General features: G+C 39.2%; 1 protein-coding gene and 1 pseudogene across 2 annotated transcripts in view; both read left to right on the top strand.

Annotated features, from left to right (window-relative positions):
- The window catches only part of LOC139743047 (ras association domain-containing protein 10-like), a 28,936-nt gene extending 17,615 nt beyond the window's left edge, over window positions 1–11,321 (top strand). For both annotated transcript variants that reach the window (XM_071653557.1, XM_071653556.1), the window contains exon 2: window positions 8,343–11,321. In XM_071653557.1, the coding sequence (XP_071509658.1) occupies window positions 8,450–10,069 (1,620 nt within the window). In that variant the 5' untranslated portion in view covers window positions 8,343–8,449 and the 3' untranslated portion in view covers window positions 10,070–11,321. The remainder of the gene's footprint in view (window positions 1–8,342) is intronic.
- A 5,981-nt stretch (window positions 11,322–17,302) lies between these two features.
- On the top strand, window positions 17,303–17,415 carry LOC139743053 (U6 spliceosomal RNA; annotated as a pseudogene).
- Window positions 17,416–19,352: the final 1,937 nt, after the last annotated feature.

The following is a 19,352-nucleotide window of genomic DNA, read 5'->3' as shown; positions in this document are numbered from 1 at the left end:
GAATAATGTCAACAATTTGACCCTGGATTGAGAAAGCTGATTTACTGACATTAGTCATTAGTATGCCATGTAACCTTGATTCCATTCTATTCCAGGGCATCGTGGTTTTTCAAATATGAGAAACTGCAGTATATGTACTAGTACCCTGAATATAGTTTTGTTTGTGTCTCCTTTTTTTTTATTGGAGGGGATGCCGTCACACAATTAGCTGGTTATATTATTTCAACCACTGTGCAAGAGCATTAAAGCTTTAACAAACGCGGATATTTTAAATCATCGTCATACAGTAGTATTGATTCATGTCTACTTTCTATTCTAGATTGCTTTATTTGTTTTGTTGGTGTCAATATGATGTACTCATATGTCATTTGTATTAGCCCTATTCTATCTGCCTAAAGAGAACACAAAATCAATGGCGATTGTGTTCACTAAAACTATAATTTCCAAGCAATCAGAAACAGCTCAATTATGGCAGTAACATTCGATGTTTTAAATATGGTATGTGTTCAGAGAAAGGAGAGGTAGGAAAGCAAAAGTTAGGAGGAATAATCGAGGAGGAAGACGAATGGGTAGAGGAATGGATAGGTGTGATGAGGAGAGATTGTGATGATGGAAGAGGAAGGGGAATAGAAGGGGGTTTATGGGACAAAAGACGAAGATGAGAACGGTAAGGACATAATTATAAACAGCAAAACTAAACATCAGCATCAGGAAGAATAACTTCATCCGTGGAGTACAGCGACTCGATCTGTGGAACATGCTACCAAGTCAGCAGTGGAAGCATCCAAAATCAATGGTTTCAAGCCAGTCAGAAGGCAATGCATTCCTCTTAACAAAACTAGCATACTGCTAGTTTTAGTAAAATACTAGTGGTAGCAGGCAATGCTGGAATTAAGTTCAAGATTCTCTACGGAGTTTGGCATGAAAGTGTATTGAGAGGGCAATACGAGACCAATGTCTTTCAAAGGGCATGTGATTACAGAGAAGGGACAGGGGTGAATTGATTAAATAGGAAAAGAGACAATTATATTTCGTGATTCTGTGCTCATTTATACCTTCTCTCTACGCACATCATCAGGCCCTCTAACTGTGGATTGTCAACCACGCATTTTGCAATTGCATTTTGCCATTTTGCAATGACAACTTTGAGCCCGTGGTCCTGGACAGATGAAATCCTCGCAATAGCAAGTATGCTACCCTTTTCCATTGGTCGCATTCCCTATGGACTTAGTAAAACCCGAGGAGTATTTGGTCAGCAATTAGTTTATTGTCGCTTTCGTTTACCATCGTTGGCAGGTACTTAGCACCCCTCTGCTAAGAGCGATGACCGTCTTTGACGTGCCATTTGACCTTGGGTGTTTTGTTTTGTCCAGAGCTCCGGGTCTCTAAAGTCAACTTTAGTGTCTCGTGTACTACAATCAGGGATGTGTCCACATCTCCGTTCAGTAATTACAACACCAGTACTCAACGTGAATCAGAATGTACAGGGGTAACACAATTCAGCCCTCACTTATCTCAAGTGTTTCGTCTACACACGCCGTGTATAGTGCTTTAGTAGCGTCTAGTAATTAATTGCTTGTAACGGGGAAAATAAAAAAGGATGGATATTATGAATATAGTTCACAAGATACTTTCATAGTCGCGGGTCCAGGGATGATGATGGTGATGATAATTGATATCGACAGATTCTCGTCTCGGAACTTCATATCAAAGGAAATGGATGAGAACTTAGTGACTAAAACATTTACATTAGTGTACATACCTTATCTTCTCCCATGTCATCGTGTCTTTTGAACCATGGAAATGCGAGATTGAGCATTGGACAGGTATCTGGATCTGGATGTGTACAGTGCAGGACCGTTGTGGTATAGTGCGTAATTAACCATTTACCTGTTCTCTGGGGAAACCGTGATTTCAAATTCTACCATGTTTAGTCCCGAAAGATGTGGATGAAAGGGGAAGTAGGACGTACGTAGAGCAATCGTCGAGTATTGAGGCCTACACTTCATTTATTTGAAATGGAAAAATGATTCATGTTGTGCAAAAGTCCGTTAGTGATACGTATGAATCTTGTGTTAAAAAGACGAGAGTTACTTAAAAGCGACATATATAGGTAGACAGACAGAACGATGTAATTGTTAATCAAAGTACCAAAATATCATGGCAGAGATGCTAGGGGTGCGAGGTTGTTGATGTGGTTCGGCGGGAATGACTCCGGGGTCTGGATCATGAGGTGCGCGGTTCGAATTCCCTGGCGGAAGAAGTTCAGTGAAGCCTGAAAATGGTGATTAACCAAGTTGGCATTCTCCGGATGATCCCTTTGTTGCGTGGTGGTCATCACATAAACGTCCTACTCTATTCTCTCGTCATTTTAATCTTGAGTTTGCTGGCTGATGGCCCAAGGTTCCCCCCAAACAAACAAACGAAAAATGAGTAGCCATATCCGAGATCGGTGCTGACCAAGGCACGGTCAACGGACATGAAGGCCAATGACCATTATCATTTGAGACGGATGATGGGGCACCTTTTAAAGGGATGAGTGATCATCAAGATGTTGAAAACGATGCGTACAACCACAAGTGCGTCAATCTGCAAGACTTATTTGTCGCATGTATCATGGAACTCCCCGTTTGATTGATCCGTTTGCCTTCACGGATGACATACCGAGCTTGCAACATCTCACCATGGAGCTGTATACTACTAGCTCCTTGATATCAATGAAGTATGTGTGTTTGTGTGTTTTACACATCACCTACTATAGAGTGTTTTCTTTGGAGATCTTTGTCATGTATTCTACAATTTGAACTTCAAATTGACAAAATTGACAAAATTGAAAAAAGGGAAAATAGCAATGCATAAATATAAGTTTATTTTTTCGTCCCCTATAAGATTACGCTCGTATAATATGTGTGATGGTGTTAGAAGTTGTTTTCTAACGTTATGTCCTTGCATCATGCTGCATTGATTGCAAAGTATGGTGCAATACAAAAACGCGCCGTCAAAAAAAGAAGAAGAAAACCCATCACAAGTGAGTCCTTGTCTGAATTCCAAGGCATGCAGAAGGGTTTGAAGTGTACGTTACACTGAATATACGATTGAAATCGAATCTTCCCTTTAACGTTCTCGTCCTGATATCAATCGCCGGCTTGTTGGCGCAGGCTGAATGGCGGATTATGTGGCACCGGATTTCCAGCATTGTATTTTCTTCCCATTATTCCATAGCATCATAATCCATGCATAACCAAAGACTCCGCGGGTGTCGCTAAGGATTCAACTCGTATAAGGGACTTCTTTTAATACCCTTCATTGTTATAGATAAAAAAAACTGGGGAAACCTAGTGATATGTTGGGGGAAAGAAATAATATAGTATTGAAGGCAACGCCTCGCAATGCCGTATAGAAGCGTCACTGGGAACTGAAATGTGTCGCTCCGATAAGATCCACTGTAGAAAAAACGAAAGTTCTTCCTCTTTTCTTTTCGTTTTCGCTTTCGTTTTTCTTTTTCTGGGAGGAATAATAACAGAAGCGGCAAAAGTTTCCTCTGATACCACTCACTAGGTCCCCGGGGAAGATAAAGGTGTAATGCCTGACCTACACGAAGGAGTTTTAAAGGGTGTGGGTTCTTGGTTGGTGAAGTCTCGTAGCTCAATGATTGGACTAAAGGGGTAAGCCTACAGGCGAGCCTAATAATACCTCTTTGGTTGGACAAGGGAGGTGAGACCACTCTCACCTCCCTGGTTGGACCCTATGCCATTGATGACCTAGCACGACTGAAAAGAAATACTCTAATATGCGTTGGTAGTGGCAGATTTTCGTGGAGTCGAAGTACTGGTTGTGATAATTTTGACTTCTATTGATTGCTGCATAAAATTGTTTTATGGTCTCAACGCTGATACAGTTATAGTCAACTGATTGTGATGTATTTTACCCAGCGATTCTGTGTTTCCTCGTTTTGGAGGCAAATTGCTGCTATATCAAGAGCATTTAGTCAAAAATGTGATTAAATCAAAACATGATATTCTTCTCCTTGTAATACGGAAGACTCACAGAAATGTTATTCATCAGATAGTGTTGAGCAGATTTCCTAGCGAGGGGATGTATTCTGAGAAACACGGGGTCGGAGTTCTGTTTGTGTGACGTCACAAATACTTGGCCATGACTGCTAAAATTAGCACGCCTCAGATAACATAAGACATGGCTTACATTCAAGCGATTGTCACAGCTTTCCTATTACAATAAATGCATTCCCCTAACTTTTTGTCCCTAAGTTTGCTTTAATTCCTCTTTGTATGTCGATTTTATTCTAAATCAGTCGCATGACGTCATAAAGCAATCTGTTGTTACCATAGTCACCACGGTGAGAAGTTCACAGCACTTTCCTCTTTACAGTCAAAATACGCAGCTCATGTTCACCGTAATGGTGCAGTCAAGAGTTTACACATGTCCACCTTCAACACTCACTATTGTTTTGGGATCGTGACACACTATCGATCTGTATCGATTTGCCGATTCAACGACGGGACCAAACGAGTAGCACGCATGACTTGCCAAAGCCGAGCCGTTCGTTTCGGAGGCTAAAATTATGCCCCCCCCCCCTTCTCTTTATCTTCCTCTCTTTTTTGTACGGTGGCTGCGATGGTCTCAGGAGAAATGAAGATGAATGTTTTTACTTCTGATTCAGTCAAAAAATAACCACTTGCTCTTCGTGCAGCGCATGAAAACGTTGGAACCGCTGTTGCTCTGTGACGTGTTCGGGCAGTAGGTGGCGCTATTATATTTGGTCACACAACCTACAATGAACGGCATGTGATACTGCTGCAAATTTTGAGTCATCATTTGTAACAAGACACAATTTATTCAAAAGAAGGGGTGGGATGTCCGTAGTTACGATTCACTGTGTGGGGCTTCTGTCAAATCGATCCGAGGTATTTCATATTACGTACACATCATTAGTGGCCCATCAGATCTTACTGCTTATCGTGACAGCAGTAGTAAGTATCATTATACATATCATCCTCATTTTCATCATCGTCACCACCACCATCATCATCATTATTAGTGTGAGTATCAGTAGTAGAAGTTTTAGTGGTAGTCGTTGATATTGTATATCTTCTGTGTCCGTCTTTTGCTCACACGCACGAGAATGTGACGTGCGCGTCCAAGCGTGCGTATTCACATTGTAATCATGCATACACTTGCCCTAAGACATTTTTTATAGATCCTCTTTCCTGTATATCATTACATCGCACCTCTTCAAAACCTGCCACGAGACATGGCTTTGTTTTAACACAAACAGAGTGTGAGACAATCAGCTGGTCCTGAATAGGAGCAGCTGAGGGAAAGAGGGGAGGGGAGAAAGGATGTAAACAATCGTCAGGTGGAAGACAAAACGGGGGTGAAGATACCAGAATCAATAACCCCGTCTATTGGTGTCCATTGTAGGAGGTACCTCCTTGGTGTCCATATAGCCAAAGTGGTGGACGGTGGTGGTGGTGGGCTCTTTTTGTTTGGGTTAGCTTGGCTTTGTTTTGTTTCTTATTATGGTATTTTTCTCTCGTCTAAAAACCAATCGACATTTTTCAGGGACATTTGTTGCCGAAACAACCTGACCTGTTGCATTACCTGCATAACAATAATAGACTGACATCACACATGAATTAATAATAAATTACACAATACGCATGTACAACGTACTCTACTAGCTGCCATGTGACAGTATACGCGTACCGTTTGCACGACATTTGCTCTTGCGACAATTGCTCCGGTCTATTTTCTCCAAGGACTTTAGGGTTAGGGTTATGTTTGTGATAGAGTTTTATGTTTAGTTTGATGTGAGTATTAGTGCTAGGGTTAGGGTTATGTTTGTGGGTAGAATTAAAGGTTTGGCTTAACATGCATATATAATTATCATGGGGCAACCGGTTAAAATGTATGTTGTGAAACCATCGTACCAGGGAGCTACGAAGAGACTTTCTTCCCAGCCCCTGCGAGTACTCATGCGCAGTTCACCTAAGTGGTAAACCGGTTAACTAACGGCGTGATGAGAGTTTGTGGCATTGCTTTGTGGGACGAAGAATGCGGATAACGTCAGAACACACTTGCACAGCGGTACAAACAACCAGCGACACATCAACTGATTTCAGGTGTTCGAATTGATTCTTATTTGGACCAGCTGAATTGATTATAGTACGAAATATCCCAGCGAAATTTAATACCTCTCCCATCTGCGTATTAATGAATATTCATTATATTGTACTTTGCACACTGCTTTATTACCGGCGTGTGTCAGTGCCAAAGTGCATGTATGGAGGGTTGTATGGCCAAATGACTTCAATAACTATTGCATCGTCTTTGTTTAATGGTGTGAAACAAAGTTCGGCAGTATTCAATGGCCTTGGATCATGTATCTGTTGTTTTTGTTTCCTCTTTTTGCGAGAGGAAAACAAAAAGAACATCACAACAGACCGGCTCACTCATCCTATATAATATACAACATTATGTCGTTCCTTGCCAACTAGAATGCTTGCCCAAGGCTGTCCGACAAAGTTACAACCGAGTATGGGCAAGCTTTGTTTCAAGTACTGAAATGGGTGAAATATGTAGAGGTGGTATAACGTAATCACTTGTTGCTGAAACCTCATAGGGGCATGCAAGGCATCTACTTAGTCCCACCCTGTATAGCTTCTTTCTTCTATAACGTGTATTTGAGACTGTCCAGCCCAGTCATTTTTTGTTCGCCTTTTCGGTATGCTCTCACGCCGAGCGCGAAGTATTGAGATTCGAACTGTGGGCAGTGATGTTCGAAATGGACCTTTTTGCGCGCCAGCCGAGCGCAAAATTCAATTTTTGAAGCGGGTAGCTGAACCTAGAATATGGCGCCAACAACAATAGACTCTAGACCCATTTTGAAGACTTCAATAACGGCAACAAAAATTATCATTGTTTTTCTACAAATAATTTATTCTGCCGAGTATACCCTCATTGAAGCTATAACCCTCGTTCTGATCCGTTATTGGGTGGGGAGGGGGGGGGGCGCCCAAACTGACAAGAGCTGCGTGGTTCAAACAGCACAAGATTCTATGGGTTTCGTAGTCTAGCATTCCGGTGAAAAACATCATGACTTGTTCTCGTCTAAAGAGGCAACGTGTTCAGATTAAAAACACGCACATACACAACGAAGATCAAGACACTTTACAAAGATGTTAAGTCCATGAATCAGAGCACTTTTATGATGCTTGTACTGTGTATGTATTGTATGGTCTATGAATTGTATCTATCACAATACCATCTCAGTATAACTTTGCAGGTTAACATTATAGTGTAAGCATCCCCTAATAACGAAGGTTGTATCTGACAACCAGATCGAAATACCTCGCGCGGCACGCACGATATGGCATCAAATGACGCATGCAAACTGAGTGTCATTATGTAAATGTATGTAGGAGGACCATGTTATATCAATCCCACAGATAACAACGTTAATAATCACGTCGGCAATCAATCGGATAATTATGATGATTCTTTTGCTCCTCAGATGTGTGCTGACCTGTTTCTACTGACCTATATTTTGTTTTCTTTGTTTTTTGCCAAAGGTTTCGAACGATTAGACGCTTTTGATAATAACTTTCGCTGACAAGTGAACATTTATCCTTGCACTGCGGTCAAACTCTCAAAGAAAGCTAGGCATCATTCCAGACTTTATGTCATCTATGAATCCGCCTCACAAAGGGCGTGTACTTTTATGAATTCTAACCTTCCCCTTATCGTCACGAGTATAGTGTGTCGAGAAGCACTGTTATGAATTTCATTCAACACCAACAATGGTGATACTTCTGTTCAAAGGCGACACGGGAACTTCTTTCATACCGACGGGCGGGGCTATATGTGTGTATTAGATGAACGTTGTAAGGGATCATGCCATCCCTCTGAATGACGGTTTTTTTTTTTTCTCGCATTGTTTATGATGAAGCTGCTGTTGAGAATGAGTGGGAACTACATGACTACGTGACACACATATATAAAAAAGCGCTATATACCGAAATCCCATCTATTTATTCTTCTATCTATCTCTGTCTGTCTTTATATCTTTTGCATTGGATTCTGAATGTTCGTACGTCATGAAGACGTAGGAGACATTTCGTGTTTGCGGACGACCTTGTGCTTATTCCCAGGAACTAACCAAAACAGGGAATTTTAAAGCGAACAAAATAGAAAAAGAAAATGTTGTTATTGTTTACTCCTTGTCAGCCAGTACTTTACCAGCAATTCCTCATATTGATGATCTGTTGCTAATGTGTGTATACTTACGGTATCTCTTCTGCTTGTCCTTTTCCCTCCTACAGGATCCCCAATGGGCCCACGAGTGTACCACCTTCAGCTTCAGACGACTGTGCTGAGGCGCTGAGACAGACAGACAGACAGATTGACAAACAGACAGAGGAATGCAGCCATGACGTCATTGAATGAACTGCCCGTGTGGATCGGCGGGAAGGAGAAAGTGATCGGAGGCCTCAATCGCCACACTCGCTGTGAGGATGTCATCGCCATTCTCCTGCAGGACCGCTACAAGCTCTCCAAGTGCGAGCTCTCCGCGCAGAACCTACATTGCTACGCGCTCTTCGAGAAGTGGCGGGGATGTGAGCGCCAGCTGAGTCCGCGCACGCGCATGTACAAGCTGTGGAAGGCGTGGGGCGCGGAGCGCGACAACGTGAAGTTCACGCTGCGCAAGAGCGTCGCCATCTCCAAGCGGCGAAACAGCGTCGACAGCGAGGTGGACGACGAGAGCGGCGGCATCAAGCTCCGCGACAAGGCGCCGAAGCCGGCCAATCGGCGCCAGGGACAGTACAATCTGAAAGAGGGCATCGTCGCCTTCGACTTGAAAAAGTCGACGTCGAAAGAGAAGTCGAAGGACAAGCGGAGGAGGAGCTGGGCAGATGACAGCGACGTCGGCTTCTCGGATGTGAGAATCCTGTGTCCTCCTCCCCTGGATTGTGACTCTAGCGCGTCAACGTCCAGCTCCAACGGGAAGGTCACCGCTGACGGCCCGACCACTCTTGCGGAGGAGGTCGAAGGCAAGACGAGACTTCCGTCCGAGGAAGAGGACTCTGAGCTCCTCATTCAGAGAATACTGCGGCAGAGCCATCAGCTGCACAGTCTTCTCGAGACTATCGGTTCCGTCGACCAAGAGATCGAACATTTCGAGACAAGACTGCACTACCTGCGCATGCAGGAAGACGGACAGAATTACGTCCAGGATGCCTATCTGTCCACCTCCAGCCGGAAAGAGGACTCTGGCGCCATTGCGGACAAGCCCGGTAAGCCAGTAACAAAGCAGGTGACATTCGAGGATTGTCCGAGGGTTGATGACATCATGCGCGTGCCACCAATGCCTCACGAATCCGTGCAGGACCTCGAGGAGTACGTAGCCTTGTGCGACAGGCTCTTCAAGGTGGACGACGACCTGCGTCACAAACAAGACGCCATCGTGACCTTGTCGAACGAGATCGGTGTACAGAAGACAGCGGAGCAGGGAGCGGCAGAAGCTAATGGGACCGGCTCGAGACCACGCAGGTACGAGAAGAAGCGGAGCGCCGCCAATCACGCGCGCGTGGCAGACATTGGCTTCGCTCGCGCGCAGTTGGAACGGTCCGCAGACACATGTGTCGCGCAGCGCAAGGAACTTGACACGCTCCATGAGCAGATACAGGAAATGGAGTACGCCTTCAACGACAAGCGCGAGAGACTCGTCGCTCTCACCAATGAGATTGAGCAGCTGGAACAGGAGGAGGAGGAGCAATGCCCGAATGGGTCGGTCGAGGATGACGAAATCCGCGCATGTGTGGAACTGAGTCATTCGACTCCGGTGAATGTGCGCTGTAAGGACAGCTCAATGGAGTCGAGCCTCGATCAGGGGATCGGCAACGATTTCTCGCCCATCGATGTGACCAACCGGAAGTCACCGTCGAGGTCGTGTGATACCGACTCGAGTTCCGACACGGGTCTGAGCTCGCTGCACAGCCAAGACGACAACGAACCGCTCGTCTACAACATTTCGGAAACGCTTGTTTAACAAAAACTGACATTCACGTGCATGTAAATGATAAACTTTGAAATATATCATGCTTTTAAAGAAAAGGGAACACAGTTACTCTAAATTTTGTCCTATTTTGCACAAGAGAAGGATACGAGCATCGTTTTCCCGACGCTATTCGATAATAATGAAATCCCTTTCTTATTTTGCGTATTTACAAAACTGACTATGACCTGATAAGTGCTATATTGTGTATGTTTAGGGTCATTCCAATGTAAGCGTCAATATCTCAAACGTACTTCCAGAATAACTAGACACAAAAGTTTTAGAGTCTCAAGCCATTGCATTTCAGTTAGGTGGCCATACGTAACCTGCATGATAAATTTGTCTTTCTAATATATCTGCCATCACGACTTTTGTAGTAGGCCTATTCCTAGTCGATAGGCCCTACTATTATTATGACGGATATAATGATAAACAGATAGAGGGGGAAAAGTGGATGTAGTTTATCTGACTTTTATTTCTTTTTATTTTCAAGATAGCATTAGTAGCTAATGATATTTCAGAAGTTTTCAAACATGATTTATTCATTGTTTAATGGTTTCGTAATACTCCAGTAAATAAAACCTGGTGATGCTGTCTTGACTACAAGAGGTGTATATCGTTGTCGATCCTATTGATGATCGATAGATTTACATTGATTATAGGTCCGATTTGGCACATTTCGTACATGAATTCAACCCATTGATTCGAGTGGATTGTGCCTTTCAGAGGTTACCCTTTGAATCGATTAGCCGAAATGAGCACGATATATATTTTTTTAATTTTACCACCTTTGAATCGATTAGCCGAAATGAGCATGCTATTTTCTAATGTAACCGAATGAGCATTTTTCCTACATGAATTAAACCCTTGGGTGTGGTTAGTGATTCGCGTGGATTGTGCCTTTCAGACATGCAACTTTAAATGATTAGGCGAAATGTATCTATAGGAGGGATAATTAAGAAATGTCATGCAAAAGAGGTACTACCTGGCATCATCTTTCCCCCATTGTTATTGGCCACATGACTTTCAATTGAGCTTGTATTTGCAGAGTAGTACGATGTCAATACGCCTAGTACGTCAAGAGACACACATGATGATCAAGGCCACTTACATGTACTGTATCTACATCTGAGTATGTCATCTTTGTCATAACGCCCACATTATGAAAACCCAAATCCATTTAAGTGCGAAAATTAATTTCAGAAAGAAAAAGAAGAACATACGTATTCCGAAAGTTCTGCTTGCCTATCACGTGAAAAGCAATGTGCTGAGAGTTGGCATTGAGCACTCTTGTAAAGCATTGATGTTGTTGTTTTTTATGAGAAATGACTCACAAGTCTTTTCTCGGCGTTGTAGTGCCATGAAAGTGAGGCTCAGTAATTCATATTCCACAATGCGACAAATGCACTCAGAGAGGTGAAAGGTCATTGAAAAATCAGTAGCTTATTAATCTATTGCACGATGGCATCGCTGTTGGCATATTTTCATCGCTTCCCTGTTTGAATTTCCTCCTCCCGTCGTGTGGGGGCGGTATAGCATTAACTTGCATTACTAGTTTACTCGGGGGAAACAAAATCCTTTATTTCTACTTAGTATGCTGTCAGCGTCTCTCCACTTTACCAAATCTGTGTTTGTACGTGCGACTCTTGCTACCAGAAATTCAGGAATAGCCACAAATGTCATGACCAGCGCATGCTCGAGAAGATTGTGTTTGCTCGTCAAGGTTGTGTGGGTTTTGATGGGTTTTTTTTAGTCAACATCGCATCTCAAAATCAAGAATGCTGAATGTTGAAGATGTTGAATTGGTGACGTAATGCTGCAACAACAAACAAAGGATGAATCCTAAATCATAACAACGTTCAGAGTGTTGAGTGATAATCGAAAGATGGACGTTGTTTGTTTATTTGTTTCAATATGTCACAACCATAGCAATTGTTTATATAAAAGCGTGAATGAACATGAATGAATGCTAAAATCTTTTCGAAGAGGATTTCACATCTTTTATCCGAATTGACGTCTTGAAGAAAACTGTAAAAAATATTGTCCAAATTTGACGTCTGTTCAGGTCCATGTTGCAGATGTTTTGTTTATATCGTTGGGTTTTATTATTTATATATCATGTATGATGTGTTTTGTTTTTATCTTGCCTGTTTGCATTATTTGATTAAACATGAAAAATTTCCGTGTACACAATAAGAGTGACCTTCTGCTCAGATATGATGACATATACATATTCTACGCGAATAAAGTTTTATGAAGATTATTGTATGTATACTACACTTATGTGTTATTGCTTTGGTTTGTGTAGCAGTGTCTAGCAGTCTTGAGGGCAACAAGCATTTACTAGTATACCATGTATATTATATTTTATATATAATAATTATATTATATATTTTATATCAAATATTATATACAATATATAATGTATTATACATTATATGATATATATGTTATATATGAAGAGTTTGTTCGCAAAAACCGATAAGTCCATATTTGCCAAATGGAGATATTTGTGATTAAAGGTCAAGAAAAATAAAGAGAATAATAAGAAAATTTTTGCTTCTTTTGACCATAACTTCAAAAATGTACCTCTATATGTAGCGACCAATATATCATTTAAAAATCATTTTGTACTTTATGACAGAGATCGTACTTCAAAATCTTCAAAAATGGACTTATCGGTTTTTGCAAACAAACTCTTCATATTATATATTCATATTATATAATGTATATTATATATCTATATTATATAATATATATTGTCTATTATATGTTATACAAAATCTATGTGACTTGATCAAGCTTTAAGGAGATATTTTGTAATGTCAGCAGTAAAGCATGTAATTGAATGGGACGTTATATACTGTAGTTGAAAACTGGTCCCACTTATTAATAATAGTACAAACTTATGCAAACTAATGCAAACAAATGTAAACTACTAGTAATGCAAACTCAACGCAAACTTTTAATCAATGCAAAGTAATACAAACGAAATGCAAAATGCAAATTAGTAAAACCTACTACAAACCATCGGCGCTATAAATTAGAGTGAATTACACCACCACCAGATCTCGCTGAAAACTGTATAACTCAGAAAAATAAATCCATTGTATTATCAATAACTTAATAACCTTAGATCAAGTGGAAGTCGTTTACATTTTGCTCTTACATTAAAATTTCAGAAAATACAGGAATAGGTTTAAACTGCAAAATAGGGATTTATATGATCGATCATAAAAGCCTAAAATTACTGCAAACTCAGATACAAGTTATCGGGTTTCTTTTTAAAAGAATGTTTCATTCTTCATCAATGAAACAAATTGTTCAAATTAAATATACAGTATCTTTACATTAATTTCCTAATCCTTGCAATCTGATAAATTATTTCACAAGACAAAGATTACAATCCATGTATTGCATTAGTATTTTCTCCTCTTTTTTTTTTTACTTTTTAATTTTTTACTGTGTTATCCTATGTGAAAATGACCTGAATCGATTACAAATATCGGAAAATGACACCCCGAAATACAAGTAATTACTGCAAGTATGAAAATTTTGTTTGAAGCTGTTATGAGAAAAAGCCGTCTATCCATTAATTTCAAACTCTTGCAAACATTGCGTAGATGAGGGTATAAGTTTATCAATTCAATAAACTTCGATCACATAGAAACTGTTAACATTTTATTCCTATATTCAAATTTCAAAATAAATAGGGAAACACAGTTACAATGAAAACAGGGAATTAAATGATCGATCATAATAGCCTAAAATATTTCCTACTGCTAACTCAGATATTTCATTCATCTATTTACGAGTAGTTGCTGTTGTAAAGAATACTATATACTTAATTAATGACAGCAAATTTTTTATACAAAACAAATATACAATATCTACGCATCAATTTCATAATCCTTGCACTATGATGACTTATTTTACTGAACATAGAATCCACATACCTCAGTATTTTTTTAATACTTTTTTTATTTTTACTATGCTTTCCTATGTGAAAACGACCTGAATCGGTTAGAAATCGGCAATGACATCCCGAACTACTAATTACTGCAAACTTATTGAAAATAATGTTTCAGCTATGGGAAAAGGTCATCGATCGATCAATTTCAAATATCGCGTTGGGGAGGGTGCATTTGATCGATTGTCTTTACAAAATTTGTTGGCGCGAGAGGTCCTTTACCTCTTGAAATATACTCGTAACGTTGCGTCTTGTAGGGTTTAGTAATCAATATGATATAATGTAGAAGAAGGTAATTATTACTTTTCCTCAGATTGATAGAACTGGAAACTTCTTTATGATGGAAGTGGAATCAAATCAACATTCTCTGTATAAAAGAGGAGCATATATTTTCAAATAACATGAGGTTAGTTTTTCAATGTTTTTGTTACACAGAGGTGTTCTAGCGTATAAGATTCCATGCACAATGTTGGAAAACATTATTCGTCAACCACGTGAAATTTTGTGACTTTTGCAAAGGGGATTTTTCTGCCTTTAAAAACTTATGAACATTATTTTGGCGGAAATTGTTATCTTCCCGGAAAAAATACCATCTCTTTAGCGGGGTTTCTATATTCCTATCATAAATATCTGTCTCAGACCTTATCTGAATAATAATAATGATAATGATAATGATAATGATAATGATAATGATAATAATAATGACATATATATGTATATGTATATATATATATATATAATTATAATCATAATTATTATCATTATTATCTGCAGTAATTAGAATTTGGGGGTATCATTTTCTAATATCTGCAATCAATTCACATTTATCCGTGAGTTTGAAGTATTACTAGTAGTATTGCAGGCTTTTATGATCGATCATTTAAATCCATGGTTTTTTTTTTTCTTTATTTTCTGATTTTTGAAGGTAAGATTTAAATGTAAACGATTTCTTTTTGATCAAACGTAATAAAATTATTGATATTTCTTTGGAATCTTTTTTTTTTAGTATAAAGAGTTATTCTTTGATCGAGTATATTACTTTTTGTTTTTCCATAACCTTTTATTGGTTCCATATTCAAAACAAATTCATAACAAATCAGATCATCTGAATTACAAAATCCACGATTCAGCATACCACACTTATAGTGAAATCAAGCCAAGCTGTTTTAAAGAATATACAATGCACCGGAAAAAAAAACATACACAGCTCACTTACTCTCGTTAAAATCAAATCGAGTTGTATTTTCAGCAGGACAGTACATTCATAAAAAAAAGCAAAAAAACAAAAACAAAAACCACTGCTTCATAAGAAAGAAAGAATATTCAACACATCAATATACACCAAAATAAAATCGATATACAACCAAATGGAATCGATACTCCATTTAATCACCCCCTCCCCCTCCCCCCTCCCTCTTCCAAATACCCTTCCCCTCCCTTCCCCCCTTCCCCGTGGACATCTGGCTCCGGGTCCTTCCATACTTATTTTCAAATTTTCCCATTTCCTGAAATGAATGGTTAAAGTTCCCCTCATTGATGCTAATTTCTTTTCCTCAAATCTATCCTCTAAAATATTTTTTTTTTATTTCATTATATGTAAGTGGCTTTCCATATTTTCTATTTTTAAAAATCAAACATTTAACCAAAATTAAAATATGATTTAACAACTGATGTTTCCCCTATTATCCTCCTTCCAACCAAACAGAATTTCTTCCCAAGTACAATATCTAAAATCAACATCCTCTATCATTTCTTCACATAATTCCCAGATTAATATCACATGCTCACAAGTGTAAAATAAATGTTTGTATGTTTCTTCTTCTTTTTCACAAAAAGAGCATAAGTTACTTGCAGTAAAACCAAGCCTGAAAAGATGGTGATTTGTATAAACAATACCATGCACCAGTTTAAACTGAAAATCTCTTAATCGGCTATTTAATGTACATTGTCTTGGCCTTAAAATTATATGTTGTATCTCCTTTACAGAAAACCAATGATTTTGATTAATTCTATCAAAAATCGATACTGCACTTTCTTTTTCCTTAAGAAATTGCAAATACATTTGTTTTGATCTTAAATTGCTAATATCAATTGTTTTCCCTCCTATAATAAATCAGTTTCCAAAATATCTTTTTCTTATTCTTTCTTATTTCTCCTCCATTCACCATTCTTTATACCAATCGATAAGAGTTTTGCGAGGTCTGGGCTGTTAAAGTGGCCATAGAAACACTAGGTTCAGGTGATGGAATTCACCCTAATTTAAAGCGCTAATGGTTTGTAGTAGTGTGCATTAATTATCACTTTTTAATTAGCACTAAATTAAGTTTGCATTAGTTTACATTCGTTTGCAGAAGTTTACGTGAGTTTACACATGTCGAACTCGATCCCTGTAGTATCAGGGAGATGGAAGGTTCCACCTCCCGTGCAGTATAGTTCGCATCCCTTTACTCAGTCTTCAGCCGCTAATAACTGAATGATGATGAAAATGTTCCACTTCATAGCAACCGATGTTTATTGATTTTAATTTCTAATTAGTTAATCGAGCTTAATCTCTAATTAATTAATTAATCGATTCTCCATACCTATATACATCACTAAGATAAACTACAGGTAACTTATTAAAAGTCTTGCTGTCTCCCTTCTTCCGATGATTAGTAGGCCTAGTAGCCAAATGCCGTACAAAACGGCATTTATAATGATAATACTCAGCAAATTCCAACTAAAAAGAAAAAAACGCACAAGCCTGCTAAAATAACTGCATACATTTACAAATTCTGTTCATGACACACAACATTGTTGCGAGCTTGGACACAGATGGCGCTCTGTAGATTGTCTTTTTCTGGTAGCATTGACTAGAACTACACGTATTACTAGTACATAGTGTACGTTACACAAGCAACAGAAAAACTAGATACATGCGCACACACGCGCGCGAACACACACACACACAGACACAGGCACACAAACACACATACACATGCGCAAACACGCGCACACACACACACACACACACATACACATGCGCAAACACGCGCACACACACGTAGGTACATACATACGAACACGCGCGCGCTCGCACACACATAACACACACACGAACACAGACACAGACACACATAGAGGGCACACGCACGGACCTAGCTTCCGCCACAACGTTGAGACAACGTTGTACGCCCGTGCGCTCTCGGCAACAGCCACGACATGAAAATCTTAGCTCTGTGAGTGCTTTATATAGCTCATAGCACGAATGCTCTGGCGTGGACAAGAGAAATCTTGAACACGAATATTAAAATTGGAACGATACAGAGAAGATTAGCATGGCCCCTGCAGCAAGGATGACACGCACAATCGTGAAGCGTTCCTCATTTTTACTTTCCCTTCCTTTTTTTTTTTTCTTTTTTTTTGGGGGGGGGGTGGTATTGCAGTGGTAGTAGCAGTAATAGTAGTTGTGTGGTATTGGTAATAGTAGCAAAGATCGTACACTCGTGGAATGTACGATCTTTGATAGTACATGTATACTAGTATTCGTATTATAGGTCTAATATTATATTAACAGTAACAACACAAGCACTGACAGTGATAATGACAATGATGATGACGATCACATTATTAACATCATAAGCATAATAGTTAAAAGATAAAGATTTCGGTAAGTTTCTAGGTTTTTAATGGATTGACTTACATCGGACTGTTAAAAAGAATGAAAAGGACTAATCATGCACATAAATTACTGCTCCCTTCCATACCGCTTGGCACAAGTTTTACGAACAATGTGTACTATTGATAATAGAGTAGGCTTTTAAGATATCAAACTAGTGACATTTACTTCGAATATTAAACTAAAATCACATAAAATGTCGTGTCTCACCATTACTTTGTTTTTGTTGTTGCTCGTTCATGTAAAGAGGTGGATCGGACCTCTGTACATGCGATTCAAAGTTGCCAATACACAGTAACGCCACTTGAGGTCATGAGCTGATATCGCGCGCAAGTTATGACACTACTTAGCATGACAAGTAGGGTCCTATAGTTTATAGTATCCATGTAGGTATGTGATGTCGTCACTGAAAATACACGGTACGTGTACTTCTCTCTTCTGCCTACACAAGTTTGTAACTGAAGTTAGACATCTGATTTTACGCGATTTATGAATGATATGGTGTCTTCTCAGGTTTGCAGGTGGCTTTTGTTTTATAGCTCCCTTTGATTTGAGCTCCCAATTATTTGAACGAACCCAGTATCAAAAAGGAAGAAGATGAGAAAGAAGCTGAATTTATATAGAATTTCTTCAGTTATATCATAATATAAGTAATGATAATTATTTTTCATAAGGAGAACAGTGTTGATAGCAATCAAAATTGTAACATTTGTTTTTGTTTTGTATTAAAGGTCAATTCTATTGTGTAATATTAAAGATGGATTTTTCTTATTTATTTATCTTTTTACCGTATGTATCTTTACTATAATAATTGTATTTTTTTCCATATTTTAATGTTTTCATGCTGATTCAAGTAAACTGTCCGCAATTCGACCTGCGGGATGCTGTGGATGTTGTTCAATAAAATACTTCTTTCAACTTACCGATTTTTCAAGTAGGCCTATTAAGATCATTAGTGTCGTTAAGGTATTTTTTTCTAATAATTTCTGTATCACCAAACTCTAAGGGATTGCCCGTTTTGGGATAATAGGCAAAATGCTGAGATAATACACAAAATGCGACCTGGTTATAGCGACAATTTCATTTTCTCCTCCTTCTTCTTCTTCTTCGTCTTCTTCTTCTTCTTCTTCTTCTTCTTCTTCTTCTTCTTCTTCTTCTTCTTCTTCTTCTTGTTTGCTGCCATAGGAGCCAGATTGACTTTTGAACATGGGCGAACAATAACAAACAGCGCCACCTTGTGTCTAAGTTGCAACTGATTGACAAAAAGTAGACTGTTTCGGGAACACGGTATTCATATTCTATGCATGTTTCTTTCAAAAATCAAAGTTTCCCCAACTACCTACCACAATAATGCTTGATGGAGACTCGCACTACCTAGCCTATTAACAGCTAAATGAATCCCTGACGAAGGAACTGGAGAGAGCAGGTAAATTAGTGCTTCGTTACTGGGCTGTAGGATTAGAAACATTCCCTGAATAACTGTATGTACGACAAAAACAGTTTATTTCCTTTCATCGACTAAAGTAAGATGTAGTAGAGGCCATGATAAAAATCATGGGCATGATACATACTCTTTAACTGCTAGAGAGGCGTCATATCTACTGGACTGTCAAGACATGATGTGAAATTTACTTGTGTGCTCATTGAAC

This window comes from Diadema antillarum, unplaced genomic scaffold (assembly GCF_040938485.1).
Source record: "Diadema antillarum isolate AM-2024a unplaced genomic scaffold, OU_Dant_1.0 seq00001042_RagTag, whole genome shotgun sequence".
NCBI classification, from domain to species: domain Eukaryota; kingdom Metazoa; phylum Echinodermata; class Echinoidea; order Diadematoida; family Diadematidae; genus Diadema; species Diadema antillarum.
This window is presented reverse-complemented; position numbering and strand designations above follow the sequence as displayed.